The 22,461-nt window shown below is 43.1% G+C and overlaps 1 protein-coding gene across 1 annotated transcript in view; it reads left to right on the forward strand.

Annotated features, from left to right (window-relative positions):
* Window positions 1–13,410: 13,410 nt before the first annotated feature.
* Window positions 13,411–22,461, forward strand: part of Chmp4b (charged multivesicular body protein 4B) — a 38,405-nt gene continuing 29,354 nt past the window's right edge. The window contains exon 1 of the mRNA XM_027945189.2: window positions 13,411–13,708. Within this exon, the coding sequence (XP_027800990.1) occupies window positions 13,519–13,708 (190 nt within the window). The 5' untranslated portion in view covers window positions 13,411–13,518. The remainder of the gene's footprint in view (window positions 13,709–22,461) is intronic.

A 22,461-nucleotide genomic window follows, 5' to 3' on the forward strand; every position in this document is an offset into this window, starting at 1 on the left:
GCACAGACTGTGGCATCAGGTTGAGCTGATTCTGCTGCTTCCAAGCTTTTTGGCTGTGGCAGGTCATTTCACCTCTGAGTCTCAGTCTCCTCATGTCCCTAAAAAGAATAATCATACCTTCCCAATGAGATTGATGTTGAAAGCCAAATGGGGAACAGACCTCAATGAATCAGCAAGCTTTCTTTATTAAGCAGAAGAATGGCACATTCTCAGGTGAGAAAAATGTCTGGGATTTTTATAATGTTTATATATTTATTTTTATAATGTTTATTATTTCATAATAAGATTTGAATCATTTGCAAAGTTTGTGGGTTGGGCAGTCAGGGGGAACAGTTGCACAAGTTCAAAGCCTAAGTCAGGGAAACAGTTGCAAAAGTTCCATAACCACTGTGGCTGGGAAAGGGTGAAACTCCAGAGCCCAGGGCCTGCTGTTTGCCTCCCCCCTCCCACACCTCCCATGTCACACCGTTCTTCTTTTCTCCCTGAAGGTTGTTATTCCCCTTTTCCTCTGGGGATTTTCCGTATCCTTCAGATGTTATAACTCAGGGAAATAATCCAAACAAAGCAGAGACCACAAATTGGCAACTCGTGGATTGAATCCAGCCAACAGACAAATTGGCATTTATGATCTTTGAAAAAAAGTGAGCTTACACTTAAAAATAATGAAATTTGGATTGGGAGTGTAGGTCAGTGGTAGAGCACTTGCTTAGCATACTGTGTTGAGTCACAGTGTTGAGTCACCAGCACTATGAAAATAAATTAATAAAAATTATGAAGTTAAAAATATACTACAGGCTGGGGTTGTGGCTCAGTGGTAGAGCACTCACCTAGCACGTGCAGGGCACTGGGTTCGATCCTCAGCACCACATAGAAATAAAATAAAGGTATTCTGTCCAACTACAACTAAAACAAAACATTTTTAAAAAATACATACTGCAATGGCAAAATGTAAGATACATTTCTTCTGTGTCAGGAATAAGACAAGGATGCCTTTTCCCCCCCATGGGTTTGTTTTTGTTTTTGTAATTTCTTTCTAGTTGTAGATGGACACAATACCTTTATTTGTTTATTTAGTTTATTTATTTGGTGCTGAGGATCAAACCCAGTGCCTCACGCATGCTAGGCAAGCGCTCTACCACTGAGCTACAGCCCCAGCCTCCAAGGATGCCTTCTATCATTATTCCAACATAGCATTGGAGGCCTGGCCAGAGCAATAAGAGAAGAAAAAGATATAAGAATCACAAAGGATAAGATATAGCAAGGATGCTGAAATAGCTGATCAATATATACAAATTCACTGTGTTCCTTTACTCTAGAGGCAAATTTAAAAATGTAATTAAATTAGGATATTTTAGCCAGGTGCAGTGGCACATAGCCTATAATCCCAGTGACTCGGGAGGATAAGGCAGAAGGATCACAAGTTCAGCCTTAGCAACATGTAAGGCCCTAAGAAGTTGGTGAGATCCTTTCTTAAAATAAAAAAGATAAAGAGAGCTGGGGACATGGTGTGGCTCAGTAGTTAAGCTCCCCTGGGTTCAATCCCCAGTACCAAAAAAAAAAAAAAAGTGACATTTCAGCCAGTGGTGTATGTTAGGGTATCTGGCACAAATATCCACAAGAGAGACAGCTCTGAGTTCAAGCAAAGGTTTATTGACAGAATATCTGCCAGGCTGCCCTTCTGTAAGGCGCAGCAGCCTGCTAGAAAAAAACTTTTTAATTCTGTAGTCAAATACAGTGGAGTAGTTAAAAAATAACCCGTCTGTGCTGTGATTGTTACTTGATGTCTTATCTGTGGTTTTGGTAGTTAAGGACTCCTTCAGGGTAGGCCTAATGGGAAGGTCATGCCTGGGTGGGCAGGTGCTGAATTTCTAAATGGAGTCACTTTAGCCTAGGGACGTAAGTGCATACCTGTAATCCCAGTTTTTCAGAACCCTGAAGCAGGAGGATGGTATTAGGTCAGCCTGGGCAACTTAGCGAGAACTAGTCTCAAAAAATAAAAAGGGTTGGGATGAAGCTCAGTGGTTGAGTGCTTGTCTAGCATGTGCAAGATCCCGGGCTCAGTCCCCAGCAGTGCACAATAAATAAATGAAAAAGAAAATTGGATAATCTGGTATGGTGTGGTAGCAGGTGGAGCCGATCTAGCCAGTCCCTTTAGGTGGACAATTGCATTCCAGGTGGCCATCGTCCCTGTTCTTCCCTGCGGTCTTCCTGACATTGCGACTGAATATCAGTTGCTATCTGCTATACTACAGAGAAGTATTTATAAGTTCCATGTCTCGCAAAAGTAGGAAAACAAGGTGGCCAGGAAGAGTCACGTGGTCTTCGACATTCTGTGCCCGGTTCACTCATCCATCTTGTTGTCTGGACTCTGTGGGTACGGGACTGGACCCTGGGGACCTGCTTCCTTCCCTTCTTCCCCTGTGGTCCTCCATCACCCACTGAGCTTGCTGGCCTCATTTTCTCTAGCAGCAAAAGTGGGGATACAGCTCAGCTGGTAGAGTGCTTGCCTCACATGCCCAAGGCCCTGGGCTCAATCCCCAAAACCACCCCCACACACAAAGTGGGCGTTTCCATCATGGCTGACTTGCTTGAGTGGCTCTAGTGTCAATTTCAGCTTCTTTTTTTTCTTTCTTTCAACCCCTGAGTCACATCCCCAGACCTTTTCATTTTTCATTTTGAGACAGGCTTAAATTGCTTAGGGCTTTACTAATTGCTGAGGCTGCCCTTGAGCTTGGAATCCTCCTGCCTCAGCCTCCTGAGTCACAGGATTACAGGCCTGCACCACCACACCTGGCTCCTTCAGTGGCTTCTGATCTCTCCCAACAGGAAATCCAACATTTCCCCCATAGATTGCAAGGTTCTACCTGACATGGCCTCTACTAACTCTTCAAACTTGTCTCCCACCACTCTCTCCTCTCCCTCCACTCTAACCACATCTATCTTCTTGCTCTTCCACAAGTACATAAATTAATTCCTGCCTCAGGCCCTTTGCACTTGTTATTCCCTTTGTCTAGAATTTTCTTCCTATAGATTTTCATTTTGCAAGCCCCACTCCCTTTGTTCACAGTTGTTCAGAGTCATTTCCCCAGAGTGGCATTTCTCAGTGGATTTATTTAAAATAGCCTGGCCCCCAACGTTCTCCTAGTTCCTTGTCCTGTTTTATTTTTATTCATCACCCTTGACATCACATTAGACAGTTCTTTATAGTCTATTGTCATTACAAACAAAAGTTCCACAAAGGCCAAGGCTTTTGCCTCTTTTGTTCACAGGTCCATTTACAGTGCCTAGGAGTGCCCAGGAATTGTTCAACCAGTATTTGTTGACGGAAGAACAAGAGCACTTGAGAAAACGAGGCACACCTGACCCATCCTCTTTCCCATGGTAGGGAAATGAGGTGCAGAGCCTGCCTGTAGGCTGAGACACCCCTGGCCCCAAATCCTGGGAGATAATATTGATAAAACTGAAGACAGAGGAAGAATCTGATGAGGCAGTGGCTGGGAGGTTTCAGTTGACAGAGCAGGTGTCCCTGTGGACCAGGAAAACAGGTCATACCAGTTTGCCTGCCTGGGGAGGAAGGAGTGGAGGTGGCAGCTGCAGGTTGTCCCAGCCCCCATGGCAGCCAGAGAAGCCAGCCAGTGAGTGAGGGCCTGGCTTCCCAGGACCTGAGAGGGGTGACCAGGGAGGCTAGCGCCACCTCTGAGTTAAGGGTACTTGCCCAGGGTGCTCGGTGTATACTCAGACACAGAGCCCAGGGCTGGTGACCAAAGGCCAGCTTCAGGCTGTGGGTCCTTTATAGAGTCACAGAAAATAAATTGGGCCCCAGAGAGAGCAGGGTCTTGTCTAAGGTCTCATTGTGGCAAGGCTGCCCCCTAGGTCACTGCTACCCTGGTCCTTTCATAAATTCATTTAACAAATATTTGTTGAGCACCTACTATGTGCCAGGCATAGTTCTAGGCATTTAAAGGACATCGTAAACAATGATCTGTGGTGATCCCTTGTGGAGAGAGCAGAAGTCAAGCAGCAAAGTGAACCATGGAATGTGTTGGCAGCCGTTAAGTACCGGAAAAGAAAAAAACAGGAGAGGTTTGGGGAGCATGGGGCTGGGGCAGGCGTGTTCCAGGAGCAGCAGAGTGGCCAATGTGTCTGGAATGACGTGTGAAAAAGGAAGATGGGGCCAGGTGTGGTGGTGCTCGCCTAGAATCTCAGCAGCTTGGGAGACTGAGGCAGGCTCAGCAACTTAGGGACGGCCTAAGCAACACAGTGAGACCCTAAAAAAAAAAATGGCTATGGGTTTTGGCTCAGTGGTTAAGTGATACCTGGGTTCAATCCCTAGCAGGGGAGGAGTCAGGAGGAACATGACACATCATAGGGGGACAATGAAAGGTCTTTGACTCTTACTCTTGATGGGACATGGAGAGCTGTTGGAGGGTTGTGGGCAGTATAGTTGACTGCATCTGACATTTTTAAAATTTTTTAATTTTTTTTTAACTTTTTAAATTTTTAAAATTTGTTTAATTAGTTATACATGACAGTAGAATGCACTTATATATTTTGATATAATATACATAGATGGGATATAACTTCTCATTTTTCTGAGTATACATATTGTAGAATCACATTGGTCATACAGTCACATACATAAAGCAATAATGTCTGTTTCATTCTACTCTCTTTCTTTTTAAAAAAAAAAGAGAAAATTTTTTAATATTTATTTTTTAGTTTTTGATGGACACAACATCTTTATTTATTTTTATGTGGAGCTGAGGATCGAACCCAGCACCCCACGCATGCCAGGCGAGTGCGCTCCCACTTGAGCCACATCCCCAGCCCTCTACTACCTTTCTTAGCCCCACATCCCCGGCCTTCCCCTCCTTTTACTTCCCTCTACCTAATCTAAGGTAATGCTATTCTTTTTTTGCATTACAATTCTTAATACACATATATACCACAATTTTTGTATCTCTGTATATAAAGTATGTTGACACCCAATTCAAGTCTTCATACATGTACTTTGTATAATGATGTCCATCACATTCCACCATCCTTGCTATTCCCCTGCCTCCTCCCTTTCCCTCCCACCCTGCATCTAACATATTTTTTAAAGGACTTTTCTGGTTGCCACATAGAGAGTGGAAGGGGCAAGGAAGGCCAGTGGTAAAGTGTATGAGGCTTCCATAGCTGCTGTAACAAGTTACCAAACACGTAAAACCACCCAAATTCATTATCTTATAGGAATGGGAATCAGAAGTCTGTACTTATCCTTGGACTAAAATCAGGTGGCTGGCAGGGCTGTGTTCCTCCTAGAGGCTGTGGGGGAGGTGAGGACAATCTGCTCCATTGCCTTTTCCAGCAGGTAGAAATCACCTACATTCCTTGCTTTGTGGCCCTGTTATCTAGCTTCAGAGCAGGCAGGGTAGCATCTGGCAGTCTTTCTCTCACCCTGACTGAAGGATATGGAAAACAGCAGCCCCCAGGGAAAAGGGGGAACAAGAACCCCCAGGGACGGGTCCTGGGGAGGAAGGAAAACAGTAGGCTTTGGACTTTCACAAAGGATCGACTGCCCAAGGACACAGGCTGCCCAAGGACACAGGCTGCCCAAGGACAGATGCTGCTATGATTCAAGTCTCATTTAAACCCTATAAAAATCAGACCTTCTTGTAACCAGTTGTCATCTTTCCTGAAAATGTGCCCCTCTGATGCTTAGCCCTGCTGCTTGCTAATAAAAGGCATCGTCCATCTGTTGAGGTCTGTCCCCATTTTGGTTATTTTTGCTTTCATTGACCCTCCTGATTCCTTCTTATGATTACATCGTATCCAGCCAGATACCCTAGAATATTCTCCCTGTCTCAGGCCCTGCAAAGTCCACTTAAGGGGATATTCTGGGGAAAGGACATGGACAACTTCGGAAGACTCTTATTCTACCCTCAACAAAAGACTCCTGCAATAGTCCAGGCAAAAGAGATGGTGACCTGGACCGAAGGGACAGTTGTGAAGATGGTAACGAATAGTGGGATTCTGGATGTATTTTGAACAAACCAGATAATCTACAGGTTTGGACATGGACCTTTCTTTCCTTGCAGAAGGAAATTTCTAGTTTACCTTGGCCTTGGGCCTAGGCCTGGGTGAGGAAGTTTCTCTGGGGTAAGGTCAGGAGGTCACAAGTCATTTCCTGGAGCCTCTGTGGCCCTTGAGAGAACATAGTACTTGCCAACTGGTCAGTATGTGCTCAGCTGAATGGGCATGGAGTAGGCCCTGCAACCCCCCATCACCTCAAGTGTAGGCCCCTCTCCAACCCACGGTCTCCCCTACCCCCTGCTCATCCCTCCTAGGTTCTGCTGGGTCGGGTCTGATCTACCCTACTGCCAACTTGACCCACTCCCCAGGGAGGTCACACCACACTTCATTTACTTTCCTCTGTGCCTGCGTCTCTCTGTCCATTCATTCATTAGGATGCGGGCAGGACAGGCCAGCGGCGGAGCTGTTGCCCTTTACAGTATGAATCCCAGCTCTGCAGCCTGCAAACCATGTGACCTTGGAAAGCTGTTCCTCCTGTTTCTCCAGTTCCTAATGTCTAAAATGGGGATCACTTCAGGCACTTGTGTGGGCGAAACAAGATAATGCACGTAGCAAGCTCAGCTCAGTGTCTGGTGTGGCTTAAAAAGTGCTCCATAAGGATTTTCTATTATTTTCTCAGGGTCCAAGTGGCAGCCTCACCACTTAATGATGGTGTGATCTTGGGCAAGTTATTCAACCTCTAAGCTTCTGTTTTTTTCAGCTGTAACCTATCTGCCTCACAGGGCTGTCATTGGATGATTAAATTATAATTTTTTAATATTTTGATTTATTTATTTATTTTTCAGTGTGGTGCTGAGGATCGAACACTGCCAGTGCCTCACATGTGCCAGGCAAGCGCTCTACCACTGAGCCCTAGCCCTAGCCCCTAAATGAGACTTTTTGGGGTTGTGTTTTTAGTGGTGGAGATTGAAACCAGGGCCTTCTGCATGCTCAGCGTTCTCTCTCCCACTGAGCCCCAGTTCCAGCCTAAATAGGATATTCTATGTGAGCTGTCTAACCCAGAGTGGGGGCTCGACAGCTGTTGATTTTTATTCCTATGATGGCTGTTTATTTTATAAATACTTATTGGATGCACACTCAGTGTCAGGTACTTTTTTTCTGTGTTCTCATTGAATTCTCAGAATGACTTGGTGAGGAAGATGATGTCATTTGTTTTACAGATGAGGAAACCGAGGCAAGTAAAGTACATGAAAGAATGCCATAGCCTTGATTTTTTTTTTTTTTTTTTTTTTTGGTGCTGGGGTTAACCCCAAGGCTTCATATCATGCAAGCTTAGCCTATCTCTGCTCCTGAGCTACACTAGTAGCCCCACAAATCTCCCTGCACCCCAGTTCCAATCTAGATGTGTATGGTGGGCACCAAAGCATATTCTCTTTTCATTACTTCAACATATTTTTTAAAATTGAGATAAAGCCAGGTGTGGCGGCACATGCCTGTGATCCCAGCGGCTTAGGAGGCTGAGGCAGGAGGATCGCAAGTTCAAATCCAGCCTCAGCAAAAGCAAGGCACTAAGCAACTCAGTGAGACCCTGTCTCTAAATAAAATACAGAATAGGTCTGGGGATGTGGCTCAGTGGTTGAGTGCCCCTGAGTTTAATCCTCAGTATCAAAAAAATGGCATAAAATTCATCATTTCAACTATTTGAACACATATAATCCAGTGCTTTTCAGCATAGTCACAATTTTGTGTGATAATTGCCACTCTCTAGTTCTATTAAGTTTTCATCTTCCTAAAAGGAACCCTGTACCCAGGAAGCATTCACTCCTCATTTTCCCTTCCCGATCACCTGACAACCACTAACATGTTATCTCTACAGATTTGCCTATTTTGGACATTTTATATAAATGGAATATAGCATAAGGCCTTTTGTGTCTGGTTTCTGTCACTTAGTGCTATATTTTAAAGGTTAATTTATGAATCTAGCATGAGTCAGAACTTCATGCCTTTTTATTTGTTTTTAACTTTTTTCTTTTATTTTTTTCATTCCCTTTTTTCAGCCAAATAATATTCCATTGTATGAATACAGAACATTTTGTTTATTCATTACCCATTGCTAGATATCAATGGTGGTTTCCACTTTTTGGCTATTAGGAATAATGTTGCTATGAACACTGGTGTACAAGTTTTTTTGTGAACATATGTTTCTTGGGTATAAAAGTAGGAGTGGAATTGCTGAGTCATATGGTAACTCTATGATTAGCTTTTTGAAGAGCTGCCAAACTGTTTTCCACGGCAGTAACATTAGTTTACATCCTATCAGAAATATATGAGAATTTCAGTTTTCCACATTCCTGCCAACATTCAATATTTTCTGTTTTGTTGGCTAGTTTCTGCCCTCCTAGTGGGAATGAAGCATCTCACTGTGATATTGGGATTTTGATTTGATTGCTCTAACGACTAATGATGTTAACAATCTTTGGGGCGGATTGTGCTTATTGACTGTGTAACTTTTTTGAAAAGAGCTCTATTCAAATCTTTTGCTTATGTTTTAATTGGATTATTTGTCTTTTTTGTTCTTGAGTTTTAAAAAGTATATTCTGGGGGCTGGGGGTGCAGCTCAGTAGTAGAGTGCTTGAATACGCTGGGGTTTATCCTCAGCACTGCAGAACTGCAAAAAAAAGAAAAAGAAAAAGAAAAAGAAACACACACATGTGTATGCTGAATATTAACCTCTAATCAGATATATTATTTGCAAAGATTTACTTCCATTATGAGGGTTATCTTTTCACTTTCTTGATAATTTCTTTTTTTTAATATTTATTTTTTAGTTTTTAGGTGGACACAATATCTTTATTTTACATTTATGTGGTGCTGAGGATCGAACCCAGTGCCTCGCGCATGCTAGGTGAACGCACTACCACTTGAGCCACAACCCCAGCCCCTTAGATAACTTCTTTTGATGGGCAAAGGAGTTTGTAGGGTTTTATGGTTGTTTTGTTTTGCGGAGCTGGAGATGGAACCCAGGGCCTCACACACACTAGGCAAATGCTCTACCACTGAGCAATAACCCTAGCCCCCAAAAGATTTTTGGTTTTGATGAAGTTCAATATCTATTTTTTTATTTTATTGCTTTTGCTTCTGCTTCTGGTGTCATATTTAGGAAACTTAACCTAATTCAAGGTCACAGAGTTTACACGTTTCTTTCTAAGAGATTTATAGTTTTAGTTCATATATATCAGATCATGTCATCTGCAAAGTGACATTGTTTTAATTATTTTCTAAATCTGGATTTTTTTTTTTGTTGTTGTTGTTGTTTAATTGCCCTGGCAAGAACTTTTACTATGGTGTTTTATAGAAGTGGTGAGAATAGGTATTTTTATCTTATTCCTGATTAGGAGAGAAACTTCTAGTCTTTCACTACTAAGTATGATATTATCTGGGTTCTCAGATATATCCTTTAACCAGTTTGAGCAGATCTCTCCTAAAGTTCATTAAATCTTTTTTAAATTTTTATTTATTTATTTAATTTTTAAAACATGTTTTTAGTTATCAATGCACCTTTATTTTATTTATGTGAGGTACTGAGAACCGAACCCAGGGCCTCACACATGCTAGGCAAGCGTTCTACCACTGAGCCACAACCCCAGCCTTTAAAAAAATTTTTTTTTAAATCAGGAGAATATGTTGGTTACACTTGATTGTCTTGGCAACTAAAAATCAGCAAAATCTTCCATATTTAATTTAACATAATTATATGAGACCAAGTTTTATAATAATTAAGGTTTTATTAATTTTTCATTTTTTGACAAGTTTTCAAAGAAGACTACAAATTGATGACTGGGCATCCTAAACTGTGTGACCTTGGGTAATTCCTATTAACTTTGGGCTGTACAATAGGAGGTGATATAGTATGCTTATATATTACAGGGTTTTGAAGGATCATGGAGATGAGATAGGATCTTGTATGCAAAGGTATTTTTCAAATAAAACCATATGCTTCTATTGCTGCTCTTACTAGAGATGGCTTTTACATTGCAGTATAACATGTTAGTAAAGTACATACAGTGTGTAAAGGCATTGATCTTATGTGTAAAGACTTGTGAATTCTCATGTACCATGTGAACACCATAGAATCCTGCTATTGAACCTGTCCAATACCTCGTAATTGTATTACCAGAGGTAACCACTGTTATGACTCCTATCATCATAGATTAGTTTTGTCTATTTAAAAAATATTTATTTTTTAGTTTTAGGTGGACACAATATCTTTATTTTACATTTATGTGGTGCTGAGGATCGAACCCAGTGCCTCATGCATCCTAGGCGAGCACTCCACCACTGAGACACAACCCCAGCCCCTTGCCTATTTTGAACATTCTTTTTTTTTTTAAATTTTTTTGGTTTTTAGTTGTTGATAGACAATTAAATTTTTTATTTACATGCGGTGCTGAGAATCGAACCCAGTGCCTCACATATGCCAGGCAATTGTGCTACCGCCGAGCCACAATCCCAGCCCCTTGAACATTTTTGTGTGTGTGTGTGTGTGCCAGGGATTAAACTCGGGGCACTTGGCCACTGAGCCACATCCCCAGCTTGAACATTCTTAATAGGCTTTTATGTCTGCTTTCTTTCACTCACTATAATACCTGTTAGTCTTCCAAGCTTACATGTACTGGTGGCTTATTCTTTTTCACATAGTTTTAAATGAACTAATACCAGTTGGTCAAGGTTTGAAAAGGCTGTGCATTTGCACAAGAGACCAGAAAACTAAAGCCCAAGGATCCCTGTTGATAAGCAGTTCACCCTGTGAGTCCTCACCATGGCAGCTGAAATGTCAGCCAAGATGCAGCTTCCTTTGCCCACATGTCACCACTTCCCATCCTGCATCTTAGGTGAACATCACGAATTGATCTTGGCACTTTTTTCCTAAGGTAGGGAAAAAATTATTCTTAACCAAGGTGAGTCCTGAGGTAGGCTCAAAATTATTCTTAACCAAGCAGCACAGGTGGCCAATGCCAATTGCTTAGGGGCTGGTACTTGAGATTAAATTTGAGTTTTCTGCTGTAACATTCCCAAGACATTTTTCTGGGTTCACAGAGTTATGACATGAGGGGCTCAGCTTGCCCCACAGCACTGTGAGACTGTGGATGGTGAGGTCTGCAGCACCTGCCTCTTCATATATTTTTTGGGTAAATGGCTCAAACCTAGCAAATCTTTTATCATCTGTTTGCCTTCGAGCATGACTTAGATAAGAGGCAAGGGTGCAGACTGCTTAGATCTGAAGTGGTTGTTGTACCCATTATGGGGCTTAGTTGAAACATCCTTGGTTCTTTCTCTCTCTCTCTGTTTACTTTGATGAAAACATTGCAATGTCTCAATCACAGAGCAAATACAAGTGTGACTTATACTTCACAATTCATGCTGCTTTGAGTTCTTGACAGTTCTAGCATGTCTTCCACATTTGAAAATTTCTTCCAACATGGAAAGTTGGGTGACATGAACTCTACCCCTCTGGGAGTGGCTGTCTGAATGTGCAGGTGGGGATTGTGGCATATTGAAACAACAACCACAACAATATCCAAGGCGTGGTTATTATTTATATGTGGATCGTAGCCAAAGGAGGAGACAAGATTCATCTATATTTTCTCATGTAATAGAGGAGAAGTTCATTAAATTCTCATTTATTTAAAATTCTTTTTTTTCCAAGTAACTTAGAAAGGTCCAGGGAGGAATAAAAGACCTTTGAGAAATCATATTTTTCTTTATTGTAGAACACTTCAGATCTGATTTACTCTGTTTTCATGTGAGTCTAACAAATGCAAAAGATTGAAAGCAGCAAATTAGAATGATGTATTTGATCGGCTATTAATGGAGGAGAAGTGATTCTTTTTGTTTTTGCAGTGCTGGGGATGAAACTCAGGCCTTGGCACACTCTACCACTCAGCTCCAGCCTTATCTACAGTTCTGAGAAGTGTTTCTTGACAGCAAAGATAAGGAATAACAATGAAATGCAGCCCTAGAACCGGTGGGGCATATTTACTGCACAGGGAAAAAATCCTCAACACTTTTGTTACTTTTGAAAGTGCTGGGCTGCCCCCTGCTTTAATTATAATTGCCCATAGTGATGATCCAGAATGCTTAGGAATAATACTTTTTCCCCGCCCCTGTACTGTGTATTGAACCCAGGGGCCCTCTACCACTGAGCTACATTCCCAGTCCTTTTTGGTTTTGATTTTGAGACAGGGTCTCACTGGTTGCTAAAACTGGCCTCAGACTTGCAATCCTCCTGCCTTAGCCTTCAGAGTTTCTGGGATGACAGGTAAGCACCACTACACCTGGCTCAAATACACATTTTTGAGTGCTTCTGCCTGCTGTGTGCCAGGTCTATGCTAAGTAAGCAGTTTACATTCCCTATCTCATGTAAACTTCTAGGAGGTCCTGTTATCATCATGTTCAGTTACAGTTGCAAAAAGGGAGGCACACAGGGTAGGGGAAGTAACTTGCCCAAGTCGTCAAGGCAAATTTTGAAGCTTTGCAGTTTAAGCCCTGTGCCAAGGTAGTTAGCCTCTCCCTGATTTCAAGAAACCTGTTAGGTGTGTGAAGAGTAGAAAGGCATTACTTGTAGAGGGAACAGCATTTGTAAAAATAGGGCTAGTACATGAAGCTAGTTTGTGTCGCTCAGTTCTGAGTCTTAGTTTGCTCATCTACAAAATAGGAACATGTATTATCTATCATGGGCTGCTTATGGGATTTAAATATGATAATATGTGTAAAACACATTTCACAATGTGTAGTTCATAGAATGTGCCCATTAATTATATAATAATAATATCATATAATATATAGTACACACTATACATTACATATAGCATTTAACATAACTATAATATTTTATAACATTATAATTATAACATCATTAAATATAATATTTAATAATTATCATAATATATAAGATAACATAATATTATAATATTATATTATAAATATAATTATAATTATTATTCTTTTAGGCGCTAGGATCGCACTCAGGGCTCTAACATCATCCAACAACTCCTGTCTTTTTAATACAACATCCCTAACTCCTATCTTTTTAATACTGTTAATTCCCTTCCTGTTCTTCCAGCCCTACAGAAATTTAGTCCTAGGGGACTACATTTCCCAGCATGCCACCTCGCCCTTTGACCCCAGCGATACCAAAAAGGTGCCCCGTGGAGCGCCTCAAGCCGGAAGACTATAGCCTCCCGGCATGCAGCGCGGCCCCCACCATTAGATTCGAGGCGCCGCCAGCACGTTGCACACCGGGAGTTGTAGTCGGCGGCGCGTTGCCCTGACGCCGGCCGGGCCGGGCGTAGGGGCCTGTGGGAGGTGGCGCGGCCGGGCCCAGCTGCGGGGCGGAGGCGGAGGAGAGGCCTGCGGCTGCAGGGCGCGGCGGGGCCGGGAGCGGGCGCCGGAGCCGAGCCGAGCCGGAGCGGGCGGCGAAGGCCGCCTCGGCTAGCAGCAACCATGTCGGTGTTCGGGAAGCTGTTCGGGGCTGGAGGGGGTAAGGCCGGCAAGGGCGGCCCGACCCCCCAAGAGGCCATCCAGCGGCTGCGGGACACGGAGGAGATGCTAAGCAAGAAACAGGAGTTCCTGGAGAAGAAGATCGAACAGGAGCTGACGGCCGCTAAGAAGCACGGCACCAAAAACAAGCGCGGTGAGGCAGCCGGGCCCCGCCACCTCCCCACTCGCTCCCCTCAGGCTCCCCGGGCCCGGACTCTACCTTCGTCTGATTCGCCTAGGGGTCTTCTACGACCCTGGAACTCTTCCCCGTCAGACCCCCTTCTGTGGCCTTCCGGGTCGGGACGCCTCTGACCTCTTTAGTATCTCCCGACCCTGGGCTCTTCCACAACAGACTCATGCCACCCCTCTCCCCTCCAGCTCTCCTCACCCTGCCAGGCCCCTTCAGACTCTGATCTGGCAGCACTTGCCTTCTGTTCCTGTCTGTTCCTCCTTTTCCTGTTTGTTCTCACCCACCTTCCCGGCCACTGCTCCTGACCCTTCTTGGCTCCTGTCTGCTCCCCCATCCTAACATTTAAGTGCTTCCTGGCCCCACCCCTGCCCTCTCCCGACCCCTACGTGGAGTCTTTGAGCTGCCCTTAGCCCCTTCCCTACCCCTGACTCAGGGTTCTCCTTGAAAACTCTCCTCGATGGAGAAAAAAGAAGATTGGGGGACAGGAGGCCCCCCTGGTTTCAGCTCTGTTTACATTCTAAGTGAACTTGAACAAGTTGTTTTCCCCTGAGACCTCAGTTTCCCCATCCATCAGCTAGGGTTTGGCCTCCATGAGGCCTAAGGTGTCCTCCAGCTCTGTGATTCACTTTTGGTTGCCTCAGCTTGGCTTTATCAGTTTCCTCGTATTGCAATCCTGTGACTCACTGCTTCCCCATCCCTTCTGAACTAGAAATATGGACTCCAAGCCTCATTGGCCAGACTCCTCCCCAGTCCACACTCCCGGTTGTTGATCTTTGAGGCACCCTTACTTTACTTCTTGTTGTTTTATTGCATTCTGAGCAAGTACTTTTTATTTTTCTTGAGTGAGTTTGAATGTGAAAATGCTTTGACAACTGTAAAGCTTGTTTTTTTTTTTGTTACTGTAATGTGAGAAAGAATCATAGTAGTGGCAGTGCTTCCCCTCAAAGAGGGCAGAAATGAGAGGGGTTTAAGAGTCAAACAAGTATTTAACTCAGAAGTCAGCTAGCAAAGTCTGTACTGTGACCTTGAGCTAGTTAATTTACCCTTCTGAAAGGAAGATCTTGGATTCACAGTGCTCAGCACATAGTAGGAGCTAAATAGATGTTTTTGCCATTTTAAAAAAGAAAAAAAATCAATAATCAACAAACATTCTGGAAATTCTTCCTGAGTGCCTAATGGTGTACTCATAGGGGTGAACAAAACATGACCTCCACCCCAGTGGGGGAGAGACAGATACAGAACAATAAATGAAGAAAGTATTCATTTTGGAGATGGAATTAAGAACTGAACAAGAAAAATAGGTGATGGGTAGGAGGGATGTCACTTTTGATAGAATGATCAGGGAAGGCCTTTTTGAAAAGGTAAAGTTTGAACTGAGCCTTTAGACGGAAGGAGGAGCCTTCTAGGCTGGGAGGAGTGCAAGGGAAAAGGCCAGGAAGTTGGCCAAAAGAGGAAGAAAGCAAAAGAAGTGTAGTGATTGAAGGGAGAGTAATGTGAAATAAGGAGAAGGTCCAATTGGACCTTCAACTTAGAATCCAAACTTTTCAGTTGTAAGTTCAAGGATTGGATTCTAAGTGGATAGAAGAATTTTGGAGGGTTTTATGTTGGAGTGTGCCCTAATCAGTGATAAGAGTTTTAAAACATTGTCTAACTGCTCTTTGGAAAGTGGGAGGGGATGAGGGCTGGAGTAAGGAGGTGGGTCATCTGGCAGTTGTAGATGTCTGAGGCCTTGACTCCAGTTGTAACTTTGGAGATAGAGAGCAGGGCTGTATTTTGCTGTCACTAGCTTTTTTCTCTGAGAACTCTCCCTTGATTAGGATTCTGTTATTTGCCAGTGGTAATTAGAATCATGGTTTCTGCCTGTCTGCACTGTGGAAAGCTTGTCCTGTTGCAGGGTAGTGGAGGAGGTTTCAGTTTACCTCCTCTCCCATCTGAGAGAGCAGTTGTCCTGTAGTTTCTGCAGTTGTACAGGTGATTGAATTGGCTTTCAGGAGGTTTGGAGAAAGGCTGCTGGCATGCTGGAACATCAGTCTCACTTGGCAATTACTGTTCAAAGTAGTCTTTTTTTTTGGAATCCTCCTGCCTCAGACTTTTCTGTAGCTGGGATTTCAGGTGTGCACCACTGGGCTGGGTTCTAGTCTGTGCTTGAGTTAGCCTGTCTTTTTGTTACTGTCCTCTGTAAGAAGGGTCTTATCTGCTTCCTGGAATGCTTCTGTGAGGTGTTAACACCACCACCTACATACCAATCACTCAGCATAATTATTGACCTGCTACAGTGCTGGGACCTTGAGCTTCAGAGATGAGCAGACACTGTGCCTGCCCTCCAGGAAGTCAGGATTGGAAGTGTGGGGGAGGGGGAGGGTGGAGAGTAATTATGTCAGTGCTAAAGCATGAATGTGTACATGTGGCTGAGGCTGAAGAGGTGAGTTCCTGTGGAAGGGCTGTTACGGGCTTTGCAGAGGAAGGAGAATGAGGTGGGCCCTATTGGAGGGTGTCAGTTTACCTCCTCTCCTATATTCATTAGCATAAATAAAGGAGTGTAGACTGACCAGGAAGGGACTGAGAGGCAGGAATACAGTAAGGGATGGATAGAATCTCGAAGGCCTGGATTTGAGTTATAGTTTCATTACTTTCTAGCTGTGTGTCAGGGGCAGGTTACTCCAAGCCTCTGAGTCTTCCTCTATAAATCACGGTTCTAGTCTTTGCCTTATAGGATTGAAATATGTTAAGTATGCAAAGCTCTTAGCATAGTGCCTGCCATATGGTGAGAGATCAATAAACGCCCTCCATTATCATTATCACTGGGAGACCTGCAGTTGTTCAGGTGGGAACAGAGGGCCCAGAGTAGAAGCATGGAAAATAGAGAAATAACACGTCAGGGACTTCTGAAGGAGAATCAAGGAAGACTTGGTGATTTAATGGAATTGTGGGAGTGGGTCGGATGAAGGAGAGAGGAGAACAACTCCAAAGTTTACAGTTTGGGCTGTTGTAGATGGTGATGCCATTAAGCAAGCCGGGAAACAGGGGGAGAAGTGTCATAACAGTACAGAAGTTTATGAAACACTTACGTTCGAGGCTCACAGCAGGAAGTTATGATCATACTCCCCACTGTGTTCCCAGCACAGTGCCTGGCATTTGGTTAATGCTCAGTGTTGTGGGTATGTTCTGGTGTTCCCATTGTACAGAGAGGAGATTGAGGCTTAAGGGGGTGGAACTCAACTCAGAGGCTAACGTATTTGGTGGCTGCGGGCTTCTTGCATTCTATTTACTCCCATGATCTCCAGAGGTATCATCATGGCCTTTGTTATTGCTTAGTTTATTAAATGCCCCACCTATACAAGGTGTGGTGCTAAGTGAGAAAGAAATGAGAGAAAAGTGAGATGGGACCAAGCCTTGTCCTGCAGAATATGTAGCCAAATGTGGAAGCTATCTTGGTGGTGTGCACATTAGAAAGATGACAAACAGCTCTTTGAACAAACTTTTGCAGTGTATCCCAGGCATTTATTTCAGGTAGAGGCCTACAGCAAACTTTGGTGTACATGTTTTGTTCTAAATTTATTTTCCATTCCTTTAGCCATGTATTCATTCCCAAGAATGTGGCAGGCTGCCATCCATCCATCCATCCATCTATCTATCTATCTATCTATCTATCTATCTATCTATCTATCTATTGTGCCAGGGATTGTACCCAGAGGTGCTTTATCACCGAGCTACACCCTAAGCCCTTTTTATTTTAATTTTGAGACAAGGTCTGACGAAGTTGCTAAGGGCCTTGCTCAGTTGCTGAGGCTGCCTTTGAACTTGCAATTCTCCTGCCTCAGCCTCCCAAGCCACTTGGATTACAGGCATGTGCCATTGTGCTCAGTAGGCTGTGTTTTAGGCCCTATACTCAGTGCTGGGATACAGAGATGAACTGGATGCGGTCCCTGCCAACCAAGAAACTTAAATATCACTTATGAGTTAATATTCTCACATGGCTCTAGTGAGGATTAGCTAAGATAATGTAGGAAAGGGTGTGGCATGTTGTGGATAACGAGTGAGTGTATTTTCTTTGCGTTTCTTTTTTTTTTTTTTTTTGAATTTTTAATATTTTATTTTTTAGTTATTGGCAGACATAACATCTTTGTATGTGGTGCTGAGGATCGAACCCGGGCCGCACGCATGGCAGGCGAGCGTGCTACCGCTTGAGCCACATCCCCAGCCCTTCTTTGCGTTTCTGATAAAGTTATTATTGATCAGACTTTTGTGGTTTAATTGTCAAATGGTGAAGTTTTTTCACTGAGAGCTGAATGAAAAACAGGATCATGTTCTGGGTGAGCTAACAAGAATCACCCAAACTTATGTCTTTTTTGGTACCTTTATAAACAGTTCTGTTGGTTTTCTACCTAAAAAAGATAATGAAACATAAGATTCTTTTCTTTCTTTTTTTGCTGTACTAGGCAATCACTGAGCTATATATTTGACCTGTATCTTTGATCCTTTAGTTTCATTTTAAGATGGGGTCTCACTAAGTTGCTGAAGTTAACCTCAAACTTGCCATACTGCTGCATTAGTCTCCTGAGTAGCAGGGAGTACAGGTATGTGCTGTTGTGCCCAGCTACAGATCAGTTTCTTTTTATGGCATGGTAACAAGTTAAGGAAAAAAATCTACCCTAGGTGGTTCAGATTTTACCCACCTCCCTTTTTCCCCCCTGTTTTAATAAATTGGAAAATGATTTGTAGAAAGGACCTTACTTCAACAAGAGAATTGTGTGAGATTAGGAAATGGAGACTGGGTATCTCAAACACCCTACATTGGTACATTTCTGTGGATTTATGGATGCAAATCAGTTCATTTGCAGGTTAATTTAGGTTCAGCTGAGAATGTTGATGGATTCAAAGAGGCCAGGAGCTCGTGGGAAATATATCCTCATTAAGTTCTTGCTCATTGCTGCAAAAAGGGTGGCATTCTTATATTTAATAAAGTCACTCTAAAACATTAGCATTTGGGAAGACATCTTAATAAGTTAAATTTATAGTGAACATGGCCTTTTGATTCTCTGGCATTTCAAGATATCAGGTTGAAAACCACAGCATCTTAATGGTATATGTGCCAACAGGAGCTCCTATCCCAGAAACCCAGAGGTGGAAAACCTGAAACCCACCCAGGGAACTAAGCAGTGGGAATTTCCCTTAGTGATATTGAAATTTCTCATTAGAAGAAATAGTTGGCCAGATTGGGTTTGCTTTACTTCTTAAGACAGATGGAGTGTCAGAGTGGCCCTATGTTTTGGCTGTACAAACATGCTGGCGCCTTTGATTCAAATGACAAAATCTTTTCTTGCCTCATTTGGCAGGGAGATTAAATATTTTTAAGTGCCTGCTGGAGTAGGTTTATAATGTGATTTGAAATTCAAGATAGATTTCGCTTGGAAGTTTAACCAATATGAGGACCTTTAAGCTGGCCCATTGTGCTGGGGGAGATCTTGAGTTGTCCAGAGTTGTAACTGAGTGTGGGGAGTGAGGTCCCAGAGAACAGCCTGTGATGTAGACAGGCCACCAGTCTCTGAGGCAGAAAGCCAGGATCTCACTTATTTCCAGTGGTCAGAGTCCTGACATGGAGTCAGGGCCCACTGGGAGGAACAAAGATCTGAAAACATAGTCCTCTTGCTCAGAATTGTTTTGTGCTGTGCCAGTCTTGAGAGAGGATTTTCCCAAACAACTTTAGATTGGTCATTTTGAGGAAAGATGAGTATATTTGCAAGGAAAATTTAAGCACACCAACAGGAAACAACAGATCTGGCTGTTATGGTACTTACCTGCTCTTAAGGTGTTGAGCTCAAGTCAGCTGCCTTCTGGAAGGAAGGCAGTGTGGTGGTGTAGGCAAAAGATTCCCAGTTCACATACAACTTTACTACTTACCAGCAGTTACTACCCTCTTCTAAGTTTCGTTTTCCCATGTGTTAAAAGCAAATACTACTACTTTCTTCATAGGCTTCTTGTGAGGGTCTGGAATAAGTGGTGTGTGTATATAAAGTGTTTAGCAGAGGGGCTGGCACATAGGAGAGAGGTGTTTCCTTGGCTTCCTCCATATAGTCTTAGGCAGAGTAAGGGTTTAAAGGGGGATAAGACCCTGCCTTCTCACCAGGACTCAATAGTTCAGCAAGGAAAATCCACACTGGTACAAGTAACCATGATGAAAGACAAACTATAGTAAGATACAAATGAAGCATTAGAAGAAAACACAGCGGGAAGAGATAATTCTTCTGGGATTGGCGGAGTTGATCTTACCCAGCACCCATCCAAGCCCAGATTCCCTTTGTAAGTATCCTGCCTAGTGATCAACCTCCAATTGAACCCCTCTGCTAACAGCATCTGTATTAGGTGCTCTGTCCTTGCACATCACAGCCTACTCTGTCTTTGGACAGCTCTGACTGTGAAATCACCTTTTTATTTGAAACTGAGGCCTGATTTCCATAGTACCTTGGATACAGATTGGGGTGGTAGCTTTGTAGGGGAGCAACCTGGGCTGGTGGAGTCATGTTGGAGATGAAATGTCTGGGGGCAAATCCCAGCTCAGATATTAGACAACTGTAAACTGGAAAACAGGCTGTTAATTCTTCATCCTGGGGCCACAGAGATTGGATCTGAACCCCCTTCGAGGTGACAGATGGAGAAAGATGGTGCTTATTTCTTAAGCCTGCACTTCTCTGGGATAGACCTCAATTCCCTTGATTATTCATTACATGGTGTTTCTGTTCCTTCGTTGTGATCGTCCTCTAGATACACTCCTGTTCACATGTTGCTCTTGTAGTATGCTCTCGTAGTGTGCAGTGGGCAGAGCTGAATACTCAGAATATTCCAGCCAGGGTGTAAGTAGCACAGACCAGAACATACAGGGTCAAGTCATTTGTTTAGGAGTTAATTTAATTCTGTAGCTTTTTGGCCCTGATAATTTCCATATTACTGAGACAGATCCCCCACCACAACCAAAAAGCAATCCTACTTTCCTGTGGCCTTTTGATAATAAAGAAATGTTTAGGGGCTGGGGTTGTGGCTCAGCGGTAGAGCGCTCGCCTAGCACAGGCGGGGCCCGGGTTCGATCCTCAGCACCACATAAAAATAAAGGCATTGTGTTGTGTCCATCTACACCTAAAAAATAAATATTAAAAAAAAAGAAAGAAAGAATTGTTTAGATTCTGTACAGCCATTCCATTTTGTTTGTGTGTGTGTGCTGGGGATTAGACCTAGGGCCTCACATGCTGAATACGTACTCTACCATTGAGCTACACCCTCAGCCCCTTATTCAGCCCTCTTCTTCTTTTTTTTTTTTTGTAGTTTTAGATGGACAGCATGCCTTTATTATTTGTTAATTTTTATGTGGTGCTAAGGATCAAACCCAGTGCATCGCAAGTGGTAGGCAAGTGCTCTGCCACTGAGCTAGCTACAGCTCCAACCCCTTTTTAAAGAGTCAAGAACCCAGCATGGTGGCACATGCCTATAATCCCAGCAGCTTGGGAGGTTGAGGCAGGATTGCAAGTTCAAGGCGAGCCTCAGCAACTTAATGAGGCCCTGTCCTAAAATAAAAAATAAAAGGAGGCTGGGGATATGGCTCAGTGATTAAGTGCCTCTGAGTCAAAGCCTAGTACCAAAAAAAAAAAAAAAAAAAAAAGAAAAAAGAAAAGAAAAAAAAAGTCTTAGCTGAAGAATTGAAAGATTGAGGTGTACGTGAGCTCTGGGCGCGGTGGTGCACACTTTTAGTCCCAGCGCCTAGGAGGGTTGAGACAGGAGGATTGCAAAATTGAGACCATCCTAGGCAATTTAGTGATACCCTGTTTCAAAAGAAAAAATAAGGGCTGGTGATGTAACTCAGTAGTAAGAATGCCCTGGGTGCAAAACCCAATACCTTAAAAAAAAAAAAAGAATAAGAAAACCAATAAACAGGGACTGGGGATATAGCTCAGTTGGTAGAGTGCTTGCATCACATGCACAAGGCACTGGGTTCAATCCCTAGCAAAACACACACACACACACACACACACACACACACACACACAAATAAATAAATAATAATAACATAAAATAAAAAATTCTTATTAAAAGAAAAAAAAAGAAATAAACACGAAGTTAACATGAAGAACTGACAGGCTTTATTCTCCCATAATTCAACCTCTCTTTCTTAAAGGGCAAAGCTGCCTAGAGAATTTATTTGAGAGAGTCGGGGAAGCTATACATCCCTTTGGTTGTGGCTATTTAGCTCAAAAGTTTAGTGACACGGCATAGTGAAAGGTGCTGGTTTGGGGGTCAGAAGACCTGTGAGTTCACATTCTATCTCTGCCACTTGGTAGTTTTGTAATTCTAGGCAAGTTTCCTCGTATCCCTAAGCAGTAATTGTCACTGTTGTCACTTCATCACTGAGCTATATCCCAGTCCTTTTTATCTTTTATTTTGAGGCAGGATGTCACTAAGTTACTGAAGCTATCCTTGAACTTATGATCCTCCTGCCAAGTTGCTGGGATTACAGGTATGCACCACCATGCCTGATGAGCAGTAGCTTCTAAAACTGCAAAAATCAGATCACAGTATTATGGCTTTGGTACAAATTGTGGTCTGTGGAAATTTCTGGGAATTTGCCACAAATGCATACTCCAAGGCCACATCTTGACTTACTGAAGCAGAACCTGCCGTTTCATGAGATTCCCTAGGTGGTTTGTATACTGATTAAAGTTTAGGGTATT

The sequence above is a fragment of the Marmota flaviventris genome, chromosome 2 (assembly GCF_047511675.1).
Source record: "Marmota flaviventris isolate mMarFla1 chromosome 2, mMarFla1.hap1, whole genome shotgun sequence".
Taxonomy (NCBI): Eukaryota; Metazoa; Chordata; class Mammalia; order Rodentia; family Sciuridae; genus Marmota; species Marmota flaviventris.